The sequence below is a fragment of the Acomys russatus genome, chromosome 19, assembly GCF_903995435.1.
Source record: "Acomys russatus chromosome 19, mAcoRus1.1, whole genome shotgun sequence".
Classification (NCBI taxonomy): Eukaryota; Metazoa; Chordata; class Mammalia; order Rodentia; family Muridae; genus Acomys; species Acomys russatus.
Window position 1 is genome coordinate 14,450,355 of NC_067155.1, and position 17,432 is coordinate 14,467,786.

The window sequence follows — 17,432 nt, forward strand, 5'->3', positions numbered from 1 at the left end:
CCTCAGGCAGAGCCTAGCAGAGAGGACCCGGCCGCCGCCCCCGCCGCCCCGCTTCTCCCCGGGCCGCAGACTCGGCCCCCGAGGGGAGACACCGGGAGCACGAGCGCACACGAAGAGCTGTGGGACGCTCCAGGTTCTCACTTGACTGGAACCTTCTTCAGGTAGCGGCGCTCCGCGGGAGCGGAAGTGACCTCACCGCCAGTGGCACATGAACTACAATTCCCAGAGTGCCTCAACGGAACACCTGGCGCAGGCACTTTTTCTGGACTACCTTCTCCAGAAAGCTAAAGTGTTCATACATTCTGAGCTGTTCTAATTAGAAAGCGGTCAGAGGAAAATCACTTTTTGGGAGTTCCCTCCCCTGGGATGCTTTTGGTTTGTTCATTTCTTTCTTTCTTTCTTTCTTTCTTTTTTTTAAAGATTTACTTATTTATTTATATATATGTATTTAATGTATATGAGTGCTTTATCTGCATGTAGACTTGCATGCTATAAGATGGCATCAGATCACATTATAGATAGTTGTGAGACACCATGTGGTTGCTGGGAATTAAACTCAGGACCTCTGGAAGAGCAGCCAGTGCTCTTAACCTCTGAGCCATCTCTCCAGCCCAGTTTGTTCATTTCTGAAATGCCACAGAAAGACAACGATGGATAGTTTGCTGTTCTTTTGTTTTGTTTTTCTAAGATGCAGGTTCTCCGTGTAGCCCCGGCTGTGCTGGAAATCGCTCTGTAGATCAGGCTGGCCTCGAACTCACAGAGATCCTCTTCCCTCTGCCTCCGGCGTGGTGAGATTAAAGGTGTGCTCCACCATCTGTGATTTGGTAGTAATTTTTCAGTTTATACTTTATTTGTGATTTGGATTGAGTAATATCTATCATGCTGTCTTCCAGTTCCTTTGTTTTTTTCCCATATTGTTCCATATTATTCTCTTTCATACTGTTGAGTCCACGTCATTAGTGTTTAATTTCTATGCATACTGTAATGTTTAGCTCTGCTATTCCCATCAAAAGATACCAACCTCCTATCCACAGCTACAGGGAGCTTATTCTGTTACTAAAATTCAGACTTTAAATTACAACCTGTCCAATGCCAGTAGAAATCAAGAATTTTTTTGTATTAGATTTACTTTTCATGCAGTACCTTCAGAAGCCAGAAGAGGGCGTAAAATCCTGGAACTGGATTTACAAGCAGGTTGTGATCCACTCAGAGTGGAAACTGGGAACCCAACCTGGGTCCTCTGCAAGAGCTCTTAACCAGCCCGGTGTGGTGGCGCGTGCCTGTAATCCCAGCACTCCGGAGGCAGAGACAGGCGGATCGCTGTGAGTTCGAGGCCAGCCTGGTCTACAGAGTGAGTCCAGGACAGCCAAGGCTAACACAGAGAGAAATCTTGTCTCGAAAAACAAAAAACAACAAACAAACAAACAAACAAACAAAAAAGAGCTCTTAACCACTGAATCTCCTCTCCAGTCCTAAGTATTTTCTTTTCAAAATCATGTTGGCCTTGAACCCAGGGCCTTTTAAATGTTAGACACATGCTGAGCCACGCCCCCAGCCCATCACCAGTGGATTCTAAGCAAGGCCTCTACTGTGGAGTACTGCACATGTTCAAGGATGCGTTTCTAACCTGTGAGCTGTGTCCATGAAATAAAAATAAACTCATTGGACCAGCCATGGTGGCCCGTGCCTTTGATCCCTGCATTCAGGAGGCAGGTGGATCTGTGGTTTTCAGTCAGCTTTGTCTACATAGCAAGCTCCAGGACAGAAGGCTGCACAGTGAGACCTGGTTTCAACAAAGAGATGTGTGTGTGTGTGTGTGTGTGTGTGTGTGTGTGTGTGTGTGCATTCTCCTGTAGTCATATTTCTGAAGGACTGACCCCCAGAAGGCTGTAAGGGACAGGTAGTCATCACATAAACAGCAAATTTCTGGGTGAGATATTATACTGGGGGTCAGGGAAACTCTTAGGCTTTGTATAGGAAAGGTACCATTAATACCAGTCATGGATCCATTCCTGAGTGGGTCATCTTTTGACGTGGGGGTGGGGGGGGGGGGGATGGGGGGTTGGGTGGTTGGGTGGGAGGACGGAGGAACAAGTAGAATCCTCCCCTCGGTGCTGGATGTCTACCCAGTTGGAGAGATCTCCTGTAATAATTTTGGCCAGGAGGACAGAATCAGAGGCATCTTCCTGGAAGCAAAACCCAACCAAACTGGGCTCTAGATGAAAGGAGCCATAAAGGAGAGAAGGCAGATGGATTAACCTGAGAGCCCGGGGCTCTTCTGCATAACGGCTGTCACAGTAGATGGTTGGCAGGCAAGAGTCCCAGGAGACTGGCATTAGGAAACGGAGGAGTTCCAACTGCAGCCCAGGATGAAGGCGGAGCCTGGCGCCTGAGAATTGGCAGGGATAATGGCACACGTAAACAGAAATATAGAAAGGAGCAGATTGGCTGGGCGGTGGTGGCGCACGCCTTTAATCCCAGCACTTGGGAGGCAGAGGCAGGCGGATCGCTGTGAGTTCGAGGCCAGCCTGGTCTACAAAGTGAGTCCAAGACAGCCAGGGCTACACAGAGAAACCCTGTCTCGAAAAACCAAACCAAACAAAAGCAAAACAACAACAAAAAAAGGAGCAGATTGTTGCTCCATTAGTGTCTGGAGCCCAGTCATAGCCATAAGCAGTGGTCCTCTGTTGGTTTGAGTGTGGCCCAGGGCACGGATTTTACCACAATTAGTAACATCCTGACAACCACTAAAACCACGCAAGAGTGTCAGAATGGCCAGATGTTCACCGAGCAAAAGTGATTCTTCCAAGGATGGCTGTACAGCTGTGGTTTGTTTGGTATTTAAATGTAAAACACAGCCAAGTTTTGTTTGGGATGCATCTTGTGAATCCCAAGGCATGTTTTAATCTGTACAGATATTCCCATAATTGCCACAACTTCTAATAAATGTGTGATTACAGGATCAGCTTTTCAGACCTTAAAGCAGTCACCCATTGAAATCCTGAATATGTGTCTATGGTACGGTGCACATGGTTTTTTTTGTTTTGTGTTTTGTTTTGTTCTGTTTTTGTTTTTCAAGACAGGGTTTCTCTGTGTAGCCTTGGCTATCCTGAACTCACTTTGTAGATCAGGCTGGCCTCAAACTCACAGCGATCACCTGCCTCTGCCTCCCGAGTGCTGGGATTAAAGGGTGCACATGTTTTAATTTTTCTAACTGAGAAATGAAACACATCCATTTGGCAAATTTCATTTCTTTTTTTTTTTTTTTTTTTTCCCCGAGACAGGGTTTCTCTGTGTAGCCTTGGCTGTCCTGGACCTGCTTTGTAGACCAGGCTGGCCTCGAACTCATAGCGATCCACCTGTCTCTGCCTCCTGAGTGCTGGGATCAAAAGCGTGCGCCACCAATGCCCGGCTCAAATTTCATTTCCTTTTTGGTTACTCCCCGCAGGCAATGGAGTTTGGCTACATAAAGAACAAGTAAGACTTTTTTTTTTAAAAAAAATAATTTTCTTGGCTTGTTGCCTTGTGACAGAAAAAAAAAATCCCTTTTTTAAAAGCCTTTGCTGCTAACACGATGTTTCTCATGAAATTCTGAAGCTCCCAGCACATTTCCTATCAATAGCTGATCAATTTCCTCATCCCCTTGTGCTAGAGGGCCTGCTAGATCCATATGGGATCTGATACGTTACCTACACAAGGTGACTTTTATTTCTGATCGCTTGTTGTAGTCGAATAAACGGTGAGGTTAATTTTCAATCCTCCTGAATAAGTTCAGCAGTTTCTCTATGTGAAGGAACTCGTTCTGAGGCTGGAGAGATGGCTCAGCGGTTAAGGGCGTCGCCTGCTCTTCCAGAGGTCCTGAGTTCAACTCCCAGCAACCACATGGGGGCTCACGACCATCTGTAATGTGATCTGATGCCCTCTTCTGCAAATAAAGCACTCATACGCAATAAATAAAACAAATATTAAAAAAAAAAAAGAGCTCTTTCTGCATACTGAGACTCAGTAACTATGTTAGGAGATTCAGGAAAAGTTTAAAACTACAGCAAGACTACCATGCAACTCTGAGTTTTAAACCGAAGCATATGGTCTTTGAGTTTCTTTTCTTTTCTTTTTTCCTAATTTGTAACCAGCCATTCCCTACTTATTTTCATCAATAAGTGTTGTTGGTTTTTTTTTTTTTTTTTTTTTTTTGGTTTTTCGAGACAGGGTTTCTCTGTGTAGCCTTGGCCATCCTGGACTCACTTTGTAGACCAGGCTGGCCTCGAACTCACAGTGATCCGCCTGCCTCTGCCTCCCGAGTGCTGGGATTAAAGGCGTGCGCCCCCACGCCTGGCTAATAAGTGTTTTTATAAACTGAAGTCTTATCAGTTCACGAGCTGAGCACAGGAGTGGTCGCTGAATGTAGTATGTGAATACTTAAAAAAAAAAAAACAAAACAAACAACAACAACAACAACAAGAAAAAAAAAAAAAAGCCAGGCATGGCTGACAAGTACTCAGAGCAGGAACCTGGAGGCAGGATGGCCCCACTCTCCATATAAATGTGAGGAGTGCGGGAAGGGTTTCAGTTCAGGCTCAATGTTCCATAGGCACCAGCGGGTCCACACAGGAGAGAAGCCATTTTGCTGCAGCGTGTGTGTGTGGGGGGCTGCGGCCTAAGACCCCCGAGCTCATGGTAAGAGCTACTCCTTTCTGGCTATAAACTAGCTTTTTCAGTAAGACTACTGGTAAAAATCAGATTAAAGGCCAGCTGCCCGCGAGCAGCAGTTCCGGGAACTTTTCCCTCACTAACCAGATCTTTTACAACTTTTCTCTCTCTCTGGAATTTCTTCCCCTCCTGTGATTATAGCAGCTGTAAGGGTAGACACCTGCTGGAGCATTCCAGAGTTAGGTATCCATAGCAACCCTCGCTTACGCAAACACCCATGCCCCTGGGCCTATAAAAAAAAAAAAACCCTGTGAAATTTTTCAATAAACGGGGCTTGGTCAGAATCCAGACTTGCCCTCGCTGGGCAGTGGTGGCGTGCACCTTTAATCCCAGCATATACCATTCTCAGTGCTCCGCCCAGAAATAAAGAAGTCTCCAAACCAGTGAAAGGATAAAAGCCTATATCCCACATCTTCTCCTATGAAGAGATTTAAATGAGAATTCCAGGTCCTCTCTTGGTGCTAGTGTCAGCTATAGACACTGGCTATTCTGGGTGAGGTAGGGTGTCGCTATTGAGGTGGGAACTTACCAGAGATTGGTAGCCCTTTTGGGTCTCCAGTTCCTAGAAGGCCAGGCAAGTGACTAATAATCCAGGGCACTAGTTTCTTCCCTGGCTCCTCTGACCCTTTTCTGCATCTTTCTACGCTCACTACTCGCTTCCCTTTTGTAGGCCCACCTCCCAACCATAAGCTGCAGACTGATTGGGAGATTGAATGTCTACCCTGAACCAGGCCTTGGTGGTACACGCCTTTAATCCCAGCACTGGGAAGTAGGGGCAGGAGGATCTCAGGCTCCAGGACAGCCCTGTGTACTGATCCAGTTCCAGGACAGCCTGGGCTTCACAAAGAAATGCTGTATTTAAAAAAACTATTAAACGACATTTGTAATTTTTTTATCTTTGAGATTCATTGGATCATAATATGAGATACACAAAGATCTGAGCCTACGACAAGTTCAGGGCAATCTCTAGGTTACCTCTCAACAAACTCTGATTTCTAAGATTTATTTATATAATTATTTTGGATTTTTTTTTTAGAGATGACAGTGTACTATCGCTTACTCCTACGTAAAACTTATTATATAGCCTAATCTGACATCCAACTGTCAGTAATCCTCTTGCCTCAGCATTTGGCTATGAAGTAAGATTATGGCAGATACCTGAACTATCTTGCTGGTTTCATGGAGTCCTGAGCATGGTTCAGGCACAGACAAGGCTGTGATCAGAGGAGAGATGAAAAAAAAAAAAAAAAAAAAGGCCAGGCGGTGGTGGCGCATGCCTTTAATCCCAGGACTCAGGAGGCAGAGGCAGAGGATCAGTATGAGTTCGAGGCCAGCCTGGTCTACAAAATGAGTCCAGGACAGTCAAGACTACACAGAGAAACCCTGTCTTGAAAAACAAACAAACAAACAGAAAAAAAAAGGAGGGGTCTAGGAGAAGGAAGAAGAGAGTTGGGAGAGTGGAGTCTGGCCCTATTAAAAGAGGTTGTAACGCATGCTCAGGGGGAGGAAGTATCACTTGTGACAACAGTGGGAATGGGGTACGTCTTTTTTTTTTTTCTTTTTAAACAGGGGTTCTCTGTGTAGCCTTGGCTGTCCTGGACTCGCTTTGTAGACCAGGCTGGCATCGAACTCACAGGGATCCGCCTGCCTCTGCCTCCCGAGTGCTGGGATTAAAGGCGTGCGCCACCACGGCCCCGAGGGAACGGGTTGCATCTTGGCAGCTAGGGATGACACGTCCTGCTGCTGCTGGGTCCCAGGGGCAGACACTGGAGACTCGTGATTGCTAATAGGGACAGACACTGAGCTTGGGATGGAGGGTTCGGGGCTAGCTTATACGGAAATAGTAAGCCATATTGGCTGTTTATATTAAAATAGAAATAACTATTAAAATATGTAAATGATAGCAGAAGGAGGCTGGGATGGTAGGGAGGGGGAGGGGGATAAAAATGGGTGTTGGGACAGCAAGGTGGCTCAGCAGGTAGAGGGCGCTTGCCACCAAGCCTGATGGCCTGAGTTCTATCCTCAGCACCCACATGCTGGAAGGAGAGAACCAAGTCTCATCATACACATGCTGTGGGCGTGGTGGCGCACGCCTTTAGCCCCAGCCCTCGGGGAAGCAGAGGCAGGCGGATCTCTGCGAGTTCGCGGCCAGCCTGGTCTACAGAAGGAGTTCCTGGCAAGCCGGGGCTACACAGCGAGACCCTGTCTCAAAAAAGCAGAACCAGATTTAGTTCCTCAAGCCAACCGCTTTCAAGACCCTGCTGGCCACATGCGTTTAATGGTGGTTACGTTGGGCAACCTAAACATAACATTTCCAAAATCATTCCCGAAGATGACTCAGTGGTTAAGAGCACGGGCTGCTCATCCCAAGGTCCTGAGTTCAGCTTTCAGCAACCACATAGTGGCTCACAACCGTCTATAGTGGAATCTGATGCTCTCTTCTATCTGATGCTCTGTTCTGTCATGCGGGCACACATGCAGCAGAGTGGTTATATACACATAAGTAAATAAATCTTTTAAAAAGAGAAGTTCTATTGAAAAGAGATGCCCTGGAGACCGGAGGAGGGTGGCTCCAGGTGCTTCTGCTCCAGTGATGGGTCTGGTCCGGCAGGAAGAGTGCACCTGGAGGAAGAGTGACCTGGAGTTGGGGGCTGTGTGTGTGTGTGTGTCCATCCTGAGGTGGTGGCAGATGATGGGCAGCACCCTGCAGACCCTCACTTTGGGGCACTCAGGAATTGTGGCTTTTTGTGCCAGGCTAACAGTCCTCATACCCCACTGGGCCAGGTGGGCATCCTAGCCTGGAGCCCTCAGTACCTTCCCTTACCCACCTGGCTGCTGCTGTTAGGTGCAAGTGTCCCCTCACTCTGCCAGTCGGGCTTCTCCTCTGAGAAACGTGAGTCCACATCGCCCCCTCCTGGGCATGCTTGGAGTAGCAGCCAGACTGTAGATGTCCTCAACCTCCTTTCTTTTCTTTTCTTTTCTTTTTTCTTTCTTTCTTTCTTTCTTTCTTTCTTTCTTTCTTTCTTTTCTTTCTTTCTTTTCTTTCTTTCTTTCTTTCTTTCTTTCTTTCTTTCTTTCTTTCTTTCTTTCTTTCTTTCTTTCTTTCTTTCTTTCTTTCTTTCTTTTTGGTTTTTCAAGACAGAGTTTTTCTGTGTAGCCTTGGCTGTCCTAAATTCGCTTTGTAGACCAGACTGGCCTCCAACTCACAGACATCCACCTGCCTCTGCCTCCCAAGTGCTGGGATTAAAGGCATGCACCACTAAGTCCAGCACAACCTATTACTTTTAACTGTTCTACAGAGAAAATTCCAGAATAGCCAGGGTTACACAAAGAAACCCTGTCTCAAAACAAAACAAAACAAAAACAAAAAACCCAAAACAACAGCAAAAAAACATACTGGAACAAAACTCTTAGGCCTCCTTTGGTTGTTTTGCTTTGCGCATCTGTACCCCATAAAAAGAAGGGTTCACCCCCTGTGAAATTACCTGTGGAAGACGTCCCCCGCTGCTGCCCAGGCTCAGCGACCAGCGCTTGACAGAACTCCCTTAGCCATTTCTTTCTCAAGTCCCCACAGGCCGTCCAGTCTTCCACACAGGCTATTATCAATGGACTACCCAAGGGACCCAACAGACCTTCCAGTCCACCACCACCAATTTCTTCTTGTTTGAGTCCAGGGGATACAGTCTGGGTCAAGCGGGTAACAAAAGGGAGTGGGGGAGGGCGCTGGAACCAGCCTGGAAAACAACCTACTACGTGTTGGTTCTCTCCTCCTCTATGGTCATGAAGGCAGCTGGCATGTTGGAGGTTGTTGGTCTGATTTTGTTTTTTTTTTTAAACTTTTAATTTATTTATTATGTATACAGTACTCTGCTTGCATGTACTCCTGCAAGCCAGAAGAGGGCGCCATATCACATTACACGTGGTTATGAGCCACCATGTGGTTGCTGGGTATTGAACTCAGGATCTTCGGAAGAGCAAGAAGCGCTCTTAACCGCTGAGCCATCTCTCCAGCCCTGGTCTGATGTATTTTGATGCTAATTAATAAAAAGCCTATCACTTGGGCAGGGCAAATGAGATAGGCGTGGCTAAGACTCTCAGGCTTAGAGAGACAGAGAGACTCTTGGGAAGAAAAGAGGCAGGAGAGAGGAGAGGAGAGGAGAGGAGAGGAGAGGAGAGGAAGGTGCCATGGGTTAGATGGAGGAGAAGCACATGGCCGGCGTGGATGGAGGATTTGGCCCAGATGAAGAGCATTATCTAGTATTTGGGATTATGGGAGGTAGGGTGATAGAAATTATTAGAAGCAGATGGCATGGGATTGGGGTAGGTATGTGATACCTGCCCCACTGTGGGAAGTAGTTTAGAGGATTAATGTCTGCCCTGCCCCAGGTTAACTAAGGCTATTTTAAAACATAACAAGTGTCTGTGTCTAGATTGATTACTAGCAGGTTGCATTGCAATAATAAAAAGTATACACACGATAATAACAATTATTAGGCAATACTGATAAATCAACAACAACACTGGCATTTCACCATAGATCCACCCCACCCAGGTCAAGAAAACGGAAGGCACAGATGATGACGCCAAATGGACTCTCTCTGCATTATGGACCCAGAAGGTTCCAATGGGCTCCAGGCTCTTCGGCCCGCGGCCCCTCTACCTCCTCCTGAGTCTGACGTTTGGTATGAATGCAGGGTTATGGTTGAACCTGCACCGCCCTCAGGACTGGCAGTGGCCTGGGAGCTGAGGAAGATAGATACAAGGAAGATACTAGTTAGCAACACGGACTATGGACCAACAACTGTGTCCCATCTTGACCTTTGCTTTGGTTGTACTGGGGGGATGGGGGGGGGGGGGGGAAGAAAGGTGGGGAATTTTATCTTCTGAGATAGGAGTACAGAGTTCACAGTTCTGCGGGAGCTCTGTTTTGGGGCGCTCTAGTTGCCAGGTGTAAGGAAGTTTCCCTTGCCCCCCCAAAAAAAGAATAAAGAAAAAAAAAAAAAAGAAAGAAAGAAAGAAAAGAAAAGAAAAAAGAAAAAAATTGGGGCTGTAAAAGAGAGGCTTCCTGAGAGCACACGGTTGAATATCTAGAAAGAAAGCCCTCCCCCCACCTACCCACCCACCCAAGAAACGCACAACAGGAAAATGTCACCCGGTGTCCACAACATTCAAAATCTGGGAATTCCGTGGGGAGAAGGTTTCTGGACTTTAGGAATCTGGAGAACCGGACTCTGTGGCACAGGATGGGAGCCCGGGGACAGCAGAGTGAGTTATTCCCAGCCAGAGATGGGCCAGGATTACTGGGCACGCTTAGACACCCCGCCCTTGTACTGCATACGCCGCCAGCCATTGACCGACAAAACTCGCGGTGACTGGACAGCCCAAGTTAACATTAGAGTACTGACAGGGGGCTGGGTCTTCTCTGGTACCCCAAACATTTAGCCTAGGCATTTCCTCTTTTTCTGGTGCCCGCCGTTCTGCCTTGTGGGTTTACTCATCTTGACAACAGCAACGCTACGGGATCCTTGAGGCGACTTGGTGGGCGTGTGCTAGTGGTTTGACGACGCGCGCCTCTCCCGAGGCTTGCCAAGCTGAGAAAGCCCTTTTCTGCGGTATAGTGCGCACTCTCCCTCAAGTACACCTACATAATGAGGAAGAAGGGGGAAAAAAACATGTTAATCTGGCCCCTCGACCACGAAGGAGGAAGACCTGCAGCCTGTCCTCATCCCTCCCACGCCTGGTTGGAGCAGGAAGAGCCAGCTCAGCAGGCATATGCATAGCAGCCTTTAAGAAACCAAGTAGACACCTTGATCGTGGGTGCATTAAAAGTTTCTGTTTCTGGCTCGTCAGTGGTGGCACCTGCCATTAACCTCAGCACTCAGGAGGCAGCCTGGTCTGCAGAGCGAGTTCCAGGACACCCAGCCAGGGCTACACAGGGAAACCCTGTTCAAATAACAACAAAACAAAACAAAAAACAAAAACAAAAAACAGACAAAGGTTTCCATTTATGAATTAAAACTACAGTTAGACCTCCTTGCAGAAGTGTCCCTACAAAATCCAGAGGCTTAGCTTTCTACTTCTCATGGGATAAGGGGGTTATGTACGGCTGTAGGGGACACCTGTTGTTTCTATGCTAATCCATCAGGAGTAATTAGAGAACTCTTGTCACCATTGGGGGAAACAGAGAGAGAGAGACAGAGACAGAGAGAGAGAAAGAGAAGAGATGTAATATGAATAAATTAATAAAATATATTTTAAAATTCTAATACAAATAAAAGAAGAAGAAGAAGAAGAAGAAGAAGAAGAAGAAGAAGAAGAAGAAGAAGAAGAAGAAGAAGACATTAATCAGAAAATTAATACCAGCCTCTGTTCTCTTGGTCGCCCTAGCTAACTACCCTACTATCAGCACAGACGGGCCTTGATTCTCATTCTGATTGGAATAACCATGACCCCCCAAATCTTGAATACATGGCCAATTATGTATCCGTCCAGTAAAATGAATGGCCCTTAGGAGCAACTACAGCACTGCAAAACAACATGAGTCCACGATCTGACTCATTCACTACTGGGAACATGTCAGGCCCCCAGACCTTAGCACAACTGACTCCATGGTGGGAAGCGCCATTCAGAGTGTAAAACTCAGCACAGAGATAGCACCACCTGCCAAAACAAAAAACTAAACACCGTCAAACATCAACATCCAACACCACCAAATGTCAACATCAAACATCCAACACTGTCAAATGTCAACATCAAACATCCAACACAGGCCGGTGAAGTTAACAAAGATTCTGTTCGACTTAGTCAGGTCTTCCAGGAGTATTTCTCTGTTGATACCCTATAACATTTGGAGGTTCCATCAAGACATCTGAGTAGAAGAGAGGAAAAGACCACCAAACCCTGAGGTGGGCTTCTCCTAGGCAAGGGTAAAGGCTATGGGTCCTAAGGGAGGTCACCAAGACAAGATGATGTTTCTTAGACTTCCCCTAAAACTTTTTTTTTTTTGAAGGAGTCTATTTGAGACCTCTGAAGGTAGGATGATCCTATGTGTCAGGTTTAAAGAATTAAGCCAGGCAGTAGTGATCTCTGAGCTCGAGGCCAGCCTGGTTCTACAAAGCGAGTTCTAGGACAGCCAAGGCGACAGAGAGAAACCCAGTGTTGAAAAACAAAACAAATCTAGGTTTCAGGTTTCTGGTCCAGCATGGGGCGCCTATGAGAGAACTCGTGGGAAAAGCTGACCACAGCATAAGAGTTCAGGAGCTCAGGGTTGCAGTGGGAGGGCACCACACACCCTCTAGATCTGGTTTTTCTTCATGGTCACTGATCTGTGTTTTGTGTTTGCTGGTTTTGTTTTGCCGTCTCTGTCTCTTGTATGTGTGTCTGTGACCTTATTAAACTTCTCCGTTTACAGGCAGACATGGGAAACTGAACCTCCCCCGTAGATACTTTCTCCCACTGCTTGGGTGTCACCACAAACTCTCTCCTGCCTCTTAGATGTCACCACAAATTTTCTCCCACTGCTTGGGTGTCACTACAAACTCTCTCCCGCCTCTTAGATGTCACCACAAATTTTCTCCCACTGCTTGGATGTCACCATGAAGTTGCCTGTTCTGTCACCTCCTGGGCCTCTAAGCTGCACCTGGCTGCCTCCTCCCTAGCTATCTCTGCCTCTCTCTGTCTCTGTCTCTCTCAGCTCCCTCCAGCAACTTACCACTTGCTTTTCTTTGCAGGTGCTCCATAACATAACTATTGATGTGAACAATTGGAGAGGCAGAGGAGCTAACCGTAAAAAGAATCCAAGAAAGGGGAGATAAAATCCCTGTCAACCATTTAGTAAGCAGGGGCAGGTCTTGGCAGGGTGGCCGAGTGGACTACCCGGCCACTTCTGGCTTCCTGGCAGTCACTCACTAAGCGAGTTTGAGGCTTGCCTTAACTTCCTCATCATCTGACTGGAACTCAGAGGCCCCTGGCTGCATGAGCCAGGCTTCCCAACTCCTGCCCCCTCCTCCACCCCTCCCCCTTCCCCCTACCTCTCTCCCCTACCCCCTCCTCCAGCCCCACGTACTTTGAGAAGAGTCGATGTAATCACTCCTCCACGTGCACATGGGATCCTCTTCCACTGGGAAACTCTTTTTCCAAATTGTACTGTACTTTAAATATGCTTAAAATGACGTGCCGGGTGTCAGACTCCACAAGTTTGGCCGAACACACCAGCTGCTGAGCTCTGCTGAGCAGGATTTCCTTCTTGCTTCACAGACATCATTCCTCAGGCAGCCATGGCAGTTTCAGAGACACACTCCCTCCGGGCCCCGCCTCCCCCCACCCGACAAGGAGTGTGGTATTTAGGCACACACATTTGTGAAAGTGTGCTTTTTACTTGTGTGCTAGGACCTCCGCCAGGTCCTCACGCCTAAGGGTCTTTTCAAATCCATCTGGCAGCCACATGTAAACTATTATTATGCCTCATGGCACTGCATGAGTTGGGGGATCCCCAGCCTCTTTCATAGGTGACTTATACCTGCCAATCTCAGTTAACCTACAACAGAAAGGGCCTCACTCAGGACACACATTCTGGTAAAAAGTTTGCTGGAGCTGACAACCCTCCTCCACAAGTTCGAGTCTGTGCATCTCCAAGTCTGGCACTTGGAAGGGTGGGGTGGGAGGATTAAGAGTTCAAGGCTAGCCAGGCGTGGTGGCACGCGCCTTTAATCCCAGCACGCGGGAGGCAGAGGCAGGCGGATCACTGTGAATTTGAGGCCAGCCTGGTCTACAAAGTGAGTCCAGGACAGCCAAGGCTACACAGAGAAACCCTGTCTTGGAAAAATAAAAAAAGTTCAAGGCTGTCCTCAGACTTTAAGGACCTGGCCTCCATGAGGCAAGAAAATGGTAGCAATTCATGTTTTTTGTTTTGAGACAGGGTTTCTCTTGTATGTCTCAGCCTGCGGGTACCTGTGGAGGGGGCAGACAAGTGGGGGGACAGGAGACACAAAGAAATGAGGGCAAGTCTGGATTCTGATCAAGCCCCCTTTATTGATAATTTTCACAGAGTTTTTATAGGCACAGGGGGGGGCATGAGTATTTGCATAAGCAAGGGTTGCTATGGATACCTAACTCTGGAATGCTCAAACAGGTGTCTACCTTTACAGCTGCTATAATCACAGAAGAGGGAGAAATTCCAGAGAGAAAGGGAAGTTGTAAAAGATCTGGTTAGTCAGGAAAAAGTTCCCGGAACTGCTGCTTGCAGGCAGCTGGCCTTTAATCTGATTTTTACCTGTAGTCTTACTGGAAAAGCTAGTTTATAGCCAGAAAGGAGTAGCTCTTACTATGAGCTCGGGGGTCTTAGAATGACCGTCCCCCACAATAAACCACAACAGGTGTCTGACTGCTGAACCATGACAGGGTCAGCTGGTTTCTGGTAAATGACAGACTGCTGGAGAAATAGGAACCTAGGCTCTGACAAGATGGCTGAACATTGGCCATATAGCCCGTCTCCAACACTTGTAGACTAGGCTGTCCTCGAATTCACAGAGATCAGCTGCTTCTGCCTCCTGTGTGCTGGGAAAAAGAATGTGTGTCACCACACCCAGGTAAGGGTTTCTTGGTTTTTAATAAAGATGCTAAAATAAAATAAAATAAAATTGGAGAAAAGACATCTCCTTCAACAAACGGTGCTGGGGAAACTGGGTGTCCAAATGGGAGAAGAACGAAACTCAATCCCTTTCTCTCACCCTGAACAAAACCCAAATCCAAAGGCTTCACTTTAGTGTGGAATCCAGGATTAACTTACAGGAGGGCTGTAGAGAAAATACTTCATGATCTAGGCAGTATCCGGTGGTAGACACTGTTAGGCCTAGCACTCAGGACGCAGAGGCAGGAGGATCTCTGTGAGTTCCAGGACAGCCAGAACAACACAGAGACCCTGTTTAAAAAAAAAAAAAAAAAACCGGGCGTGGTGGCGCACACCTTTAATCACAGCACTCGGGAGGCAGAGGCAGGAGGATTGATGTGAGTTCGAGGCCAGCCTGGTCTACAAAGTGAGTCCAGGATGGCCAAGGCTTTACAGAGAAAGCCTGTCTCAAAAGATAAACAAATAAACAAAAAGAATTAAAACAGGGAAAACCACAACCCAGTCAACAAGTGGGTTCCCTAAATTAATAGGCAGTTGTCAAAATATGGGCTACAAATGTGCGGGGGCGGGGAAGTCTGTCATAAAGTTCCTATTGCTGTGAAGAGACACCATGACCACAGCAACTCCTAGAAAGAAAAACATTTGATTGGGGCTGGCTTAGTTTCTGAGGTTTGCTCCATTATCATTGTGGTAGGAAGCATGGCAGCACACAGGCAGGCATCGTGCTGGAGAGGGGCAGAGAGCCAGCACTCGGGAGGCAGAGTTAGGCAGATCTCTGTGAGTTCGAGGCCAGCCTGGTCTACAAGGTGAATCCAGGACAGCCAAGGCTACACAGAGAGACCCTGTCTCAGAAAGCAAAACAAAGCAAAAAGAACTACTTCTTCCAGATCGGCAGACAGCTCGGTGAAACCTCATAGCCCACCCTCGGTGACACATTTCCTCCAAGAAGGCCACACTTCCTAATAGTGCCACTGTCTATGGAGGGGGGGGGGAGCATTTTTATTCAAACTACCACAATGTCCAATCTCATAAACCAGTAGGGAAATAGAGAGGTAGGCGGAGGACTTCTGAGTTCAAGGCCAGTCTGGTCTACAAAGTGAGTTCCAGGACAGCCAGGGCTCCATATAGAAACCCTGTCTCAGAAAAACCAAAAACCAGGCCAGCGGTGGTGGCGCATACCTTTAATCCGAGCACTTGGGAGGCAGAGGCAGGCGGATCAATGTGAGTTTGAGGCCAGCCTGGACTACAGAGCTCTTACACAGAGAAACCCTGTCTTGAAAAGAAACAGAAAACAAACAAACAAACAAGAAAGCAAGCAACCAACCAACCAAGAAAAGAAATCGAGTCAGTCTCAGAAAGACACATTTTTTTTTTTCTCTTAAAGATTTATTTTAGTATGTCTGCAATGTTCTGCCTGCACATACACATGGCAAAGAGGGCACCAGATCTCATTATAAATGGTTGTGAGCCACCATGTGGTTGCTGGGAATTGAACTCAGGACCTTTGGGAGCGCAGCCAGTGTTCTTAACCTCTGAGCCATCTCTCCAGCCCCACAATTCAATTTTGACAAATACAAATATAAATATATGTTTTCCAATTGTGGTTCACAGATTTTTATGTAGTTAAATGTCTACAGTTAAGGCATAAATCAGAATAGTGTCTGAATTGAGAAAGGGGACTAACAGATTGAGAGGAAAAGGAGAAAGAAGGGAACAGGGGCTTGGGATATATTTAACCTTGAAGACAAATAAATTAAAATAAATTAGTTTAAGGTCATTTCTAGATGCATAGTTCTAGGATCATCTGGGCTACATGAAACTCTGATATATATATATCAAAATATATATATATACAAAACTACGTAGCTTTTATAAATATATACTTTTCTTTACTTCATCAAAAAGAAGACCTAGAGGCCGGGCGTGGTGGCGCACGCCTTTAATCCCAGCACTCGGGAGGCAGAGGCAGGCGGATCGCTGTGAGTTTGAGGCCAGCCTGGTCTACAAAGTGAGTCCAGGACAGCCAAGGCTACACAGAGAAACCCTGTCTCGAAAAGCAAAAAAAAAAAAAAAAAAAAAAAAAAAAAAAAAAAACAAAAAAAAACCAAACAAACAAAAAAAGAAGACCTAGAAGGGTGTGGTGGCACACACGCCTTTGACCCCAGCACTTGGGAGGTAGAGACAGATGAATCACTGTGAGTTTGAGCCCAGCCTCAGCTACATAGTCAGATCTTGTCCATTGGGACGAGCTATGAATGACTCAACTGAAAGCGAGACACCCCGCAGTCAAATCAACCTCAGTGGCTGAAGTCTCTGAGCTCGTAGAACATTCTGTTCAGTCAGCGTGAGGTAGAGGGTTTATCTCGTCCAAAGGAAGACTTCCGGTTTCTGACCATCTCAAAGCCTGTTCCTTCGCTTCTTCGCAGTGTACAGACTGGGCCTTCACTCTGTAGCGTAGGACAGACTCAACACTTGCTGGGATGACAGGTCTGAGCCCCCCCACCCCCCTGCACGGGGCTCCATGAGTCCTTTTTGACAATTGGGGAGAACCCCCCCCCCAAACTTGCTACATTCACCACACTGGGTGGGGCAGTCTATTTAGAGGTTTCTTCATCTATTGGAGTTGGGGTTCCAGTTGCTGGGGACTCGGGCTCCTTGGTTCTGTCTTCCGCGGCACTGTCACTCATACTGTCTGTCCCCATGTTCTGGGTAAGGCTGCCGTTCAGAGGTACAGAGCAGGATTTCTGCACAGGGGACATCAAGCACCAAACTTCAGTCAGGGCCTCTTTTAAATAAATAATCTTGGGCTGGAGAGGTGGCTCAGTGGTTCAGGGCACTACTGCCTGCTCTTCCAAAGGACCCAGGTTCAATTCCCAGCACCCACTGCAGCTCCAACTGCTTTACTGCCAAGATCACGACGCCCGCACACCAACGACATAAATTAAAATTAAATAAGAAAAACAGAATAACATAAACAATCTGCCTGGGGAAACAGAGGAGCTCAACGGAGGTCCCCACTAAGTCTAAAAACAGTGGCCGTAGGAAGGGGCCGCAGAGGTAGGCAGGGACTTGGAACCTCAGCACTCTCTGGAGT

At 47.0% G+C, this 17,432-nt stretch overlaps 2 protein-coding genes across 2 annotated transcripts in view; both read right to left on the minus strand.

The window, feature by feature from the left end:
• LOC127203739 (zinc finger protein 235-like) overlaps positions 1 to 17,432 on the minus strand; it is a 211,637-nt gene that overhangs the window by 19,845 nt on the left and 174,360 nt on the right. The window lies entirely within an intron of this gene.
• LOC127203220 (poliovirus receptor-like) overlaps positions 16,933 to 17,432 on the minus strand; it is a 15,731-nt gene continuing 15,231 nt past the window's right edge. Inside the window, exon 9 of the mRNA XM_051162015.1 lies at positions 16,933 to 17,082. Coding sequence (XP_051017972.1) covers positions 16,933 to 17,082 — 150 coding nt within the window. The remainder of the gene's footprint in view (positions 17,083 to 17,432) is intronic.